The sequence below is a fragment of the Otolemur garnettii genome, unplaced genomic scaffold (assembly GCF_000181295.1).
Source record: "Otolemur garnettii isolate 467f Iridium unplaced genomic scaffold, OtoGar3 scaffold00012, whole genome shotgun sequence".
Classification (NCBI taxonomy): Eukaryota; Metazoa; Chordata; class Mammalia; order Primates; family Galagidae; genus Otolemur; species Otolemur garnettii.
In genome coordinates this window covers 15,771,835-15,776,002 of record NW_003852407.1, presented here as the reverse complement: position 1 = coordinate 15,776,002, position 4,168 = coordinate 15,771,835, and the positions used below count along the sequence as shown (strand labels likewise).

The 4,168-nt window shown below is 37.5% G+C and overlaps 1 protein-coding gene across 1 annotated transcript in view; it reads left to right on the top strand.

Moving 5' to 3' along the window:
- ELP2 (elongator acetyltransferase complex subunit 2) overlaps window positions 1–4,168 on the top strand; it is a 48,544-nt gene that overhangs the window by 1,719 nt on the left and 42,657 nt on the right. The window contains exon 2 of the mRNA XM_012802007.2: window positions 1,689–1,767. Within this exon, the coding sequence (XP_012657461.1) occupies window positions 1,689–1,767 (79 nt within the window). The remainder of the gene's footprint in view (window positions 1–1,688; window positions 1,768–4,168) is intronic.

Below are 4,168 nucleotides of genomic sequence, written 5' to 3'. Positions count from 1 at the left end.
TTTTATTCACTTTTTCCTATCTTGAACTTGCTTGCCTCTTCTCTGTTTTTGTTTCTTTATAATTGCCGTACATTCTTAAATGGCAGGAGAAAGCAGTAAAACCAGGGGTAACCTTTACAGTGACCAGTAGGCAGGGACTGAGCTGTAAAAGACCATCTTTTGTGGCAGTTTAATGGCCCCTACTTTCCATCATATGCTTAATGATAACCTATCAACAAACAAGCATTGAGCCTAGAAAGTACTTTGTTAAATATTTGCTGGTTGGGCATTTAATTAAATATAGAAGTAAGAGGGTGCCTGTGGCTCACAAGGGTGGGGCGTCAGCCCCATATGCCAGAGGTGGTGGGTTCAAACCCAGCCCTGGCCAAAAAAAAAAAAAATGTATATATGTATGTATATATATATATATATATATACACATTTACTTATATATATATGAGTAAGAGCATGTGAAATGCTAGAGTAAAGTTTTGGGAATGATGCTCATTCAGCAATTTTTTGTTGTGTCATAGTGCATAGCAACCTCAAACTCCTGGGTTCAAGCAATTCTTCTGTCTCAGCCTCTCACATAGCTAGGACTACAGATGTCCTCCAATAAGCCAATACCACGACCGCTAGTTTTTTCTATTTTCAGTAGAGACAGGGTCTCCATCTTGCTCAGGTTGCTCTGGAGCTCCTGAGCTCAAGCAAACCACCCTCCTTGGCCTCTCAGGGTGCTAGGGTTATAGACCTGTGCCACCATAGCTGGCTATTCAGCAAAACTTTGAGGATCCTCTGTGGGCTAGCCTAAGGCTGGGTGATGATGATGCAAAGATAATGAGTGATAACTCCTGTTCTCAGTCTAATTAGACAATGGAATACGGTAAGATGTTTCCCACTTTCAATCCATGTGTGAAATATATTTGTTTATGCACATTTGCTGTGTTTTTTTCCCTCACCATCAGTTAATGACGCCAGTGCTGTTGGCAACAAGTAGAGAAAAGGGCTGAAAAGAGGAAGGCACAGTAGTCACAGAATTAAAATCTTGAGCAGTGAGTAAAGTATGGAAGCTTAAGTGTGGAGTGATGTTAGTGAAAGCAGTAGCTGAGGATCTACAGGGAACCCAGTGATAGGTCCTTCAGGGATCTTATGGGTGAAGATCTTAGTAGTTGCAGCCTTGTAATACTGTACAAGTGGGGCTGAAGGCCTCATCACCTGATGAGCCATGGCATATGTGGTGAGCCATGAATTTGTATCCACTAATTATGAATTCTATCAAATAGGGTTTTCATCAGTGAAATCTTTAGATTGGTCCCAGCATAGTAGAAGTAGGCCCCAAGACCTGTGGGAGCAGAGGAAAGAGGTTCTTCTAGCCTAGTGTGTCAAGACAACTGCCCAGGTGAGAAGGACTTGCACACTGGGGGGAGGGTGAGCGGAACTAGGCAGATAAAGACCAGAGGGCTCGGTGTGATGAGAGGACAGGCTACTGAGAGTATGAGAGTCAAAAAAGGTGGGACTGATTTAGAGTGAATTGATGGCTTAAGCCATGGTTAAAAGTTTCTGAGTTGATAGAATTAAAGAAGGCAAATCTGTTCAAGGCTGTAATCTTGATCTTTTTTTAATGTCAAAACACTGAAGTCTGATTTTTACTGACTTATTAATTCCTCTATGGGATCATTTTTAATTTACTGATATTTTCTTCTCTAAAGAAAAGGGTCGTTGTTACCAACCTGAATGGTCACACTGCCCGAGTCAATTGCGTACAGTGGATTTGCAAACAGGATGGCTGTAAGTATGATTTAATCTGATTATTAAAGCTGAACTCAGTTGTTTTCTGATGTAGAATGGTTAGCCATGTTTTTCTCATCACTTGTCTTAATTTAGTATTAGCCTTTTCTGATGTTATACAGTTGGAAAAGAGAAGAAAGATGGTATGCGTAGTGAAAAATACCTGACTTTTATTTTTACTTTATAGCATTTTAAGCATAGATAACATAGCAATGCTTAGGGTGAGAGTAGAGGCAGCTGTTTGGCAAGACACCCTCAAATTGCCCATAGCCTTTCCCCCAAATTGCCCATAGCCTTTGTGGAAAACCTGTAAGCAGGGCCTGGGCTGAGGATGTGATTCAGAAGAGTCAGCTTCTGTTTTTTTTTTGCTTGTTCACAGTTCTCATTCTCATTCTGTCTTAAGTATGTTTTTCAGCAGCCACATGATCTATGATATTGCAACAGATTACATACAAAGAAGCATGCTGGTTATGAAAATCCAGCTATATTATAAAATCAAACATTAAAGAGATTTGTAAAAATGTAAAATAGTTCCTCTCATTAATTTTTTGTTTTGAAATCTATAGGGTTCCCCCCCCATTAAAATGTTATTTGTGCTAACATATCGTGGGACTCATTATTTAAGTAAATTACTAATTATTAAAATTTTTCAGTTTTGATTTCTAATGTGATCACTGTGGGTACCAGTACTTATCAACCATATAATCAAAAGCTCTTTGAGGTCTTCAAGAATTTTAAGATGTAAAGGAGTCTTGAGATAAAAAAAATTTGAAAGTACATGGACTAGCCATTCACTGTGGCTCATACCAGTAATCATAGCACTTTAGAGATTGAACCAGGAGAGTCACTTTAGGTCAAAAGTTTGAGACCAGCCTGGTGAAGAATCAAGAACCTGACTCTAGCCCGCCCCTCCAAGTTAGCCAGGCCTGGTGATATGTGCTTGTAGTCTCAGCTACTCTGGAGGCTGAGGCAGGATAATCCCTTGAAGCCAGGAGTTCGGAATTTTAATCGACATATGAATTACGTTTAGGTAGTGCTCCTCAAATCCTGTGTTTCCTCAAGTATCTTAAATACTTCCTCAGGTACCTACTGCAGTGTTGTTATGGATTCTGAATTAATTTTACTTTTCATTCCACATAGATTTACTGAGAACATCCTGTGCCAGACATAAGTATAGAATTTCCTGAATTAGTGAGATTTTGCCATGATTTTATGTGTGATTAAAAAAAAGTTTTATAAGCTACTAATCTCCGTTGGTAGTGTAGAATTTGTTACATATTAGATCAATAAAAACCATTAAGTGGTACAAAGGGTGGCTGGTAGTGTGGATAACAAAACATAATTGTAATTATATTAATTGCCACCACAAAATATCAAAGGCTACTTGACTGTTAGTATTGGGATTTGTTATAAAATATTAATTTGGGCTTTTGTATTTGATCTTCCCTTTAAAAGTGAGGTTACATAAAGTGAATTGCTATGTTTTATTGTAATCTATAACTACTATGATTATTTCTTCTCAGAATAGGACCCTATTGCCAGGTAACTCAGGTGACTTTTCTAACCCCTTATCCATGATATATAACATGTTAATAATACCATTTCATATTTTTAAGATGTCTGATGATTTTTAACACATTACTTTCATGAACCTTACTGTTATTATTTTTTAAGACATATAGGTAAGTGATTTAATTTCTGACACATGAAGAAATTGGAAGCCCAGGATCACAGTTGGCTGGCAGCAGGGTTAGGACATAAACCTGAAATTGCTGAGTACAAAGTAATGCTCTTTAGACTGTTTCCTAGCTGCTTCCTCTAAATATCCCTAGCATATAGGCTGGAAGAAGCAAATAAATGGAGTCCAAACCAAATCCAAATTATGTTAAGTTATTTTTACCATTTTTGGTACTAACTCCTTACTTTCTGATATCACCAAGAAGTTGTAAATGTTTAAAAGACACATATTTTGAAGTATGTGTCTCATCTCAAACATAAGTTATATTTGATAGCAATAGCTGACTATAATGTTTTATATAATGTTATACCTGCTATGTTATCTTGAACATAATCATGAGGAAATAACCAGACAAATCCGGATTGAGGGATATTCTGTAAAACACAGCTAGCCTGGACTGTCATTGTCTTCAAAAACGGGGGGCTAAGAAACGATTCTGGATTGAAGGAAACTAAAATAGTGTGACAACTAAATGTACAACGTGTGATCCTTAGATTCTGAATCCCAGATAAACAAAAAATTGTAAAAGATAATTCCTAGGACAGTTTGGGGAATTTTAATATGGACTATATATTATATAACAGTCTGTCAATGTTAAAATTATTATTATTTGGTTTTTTTTGAGACAGAGCCTCAAGCTGTCCCCCTGGGTAGAGTGCTGTG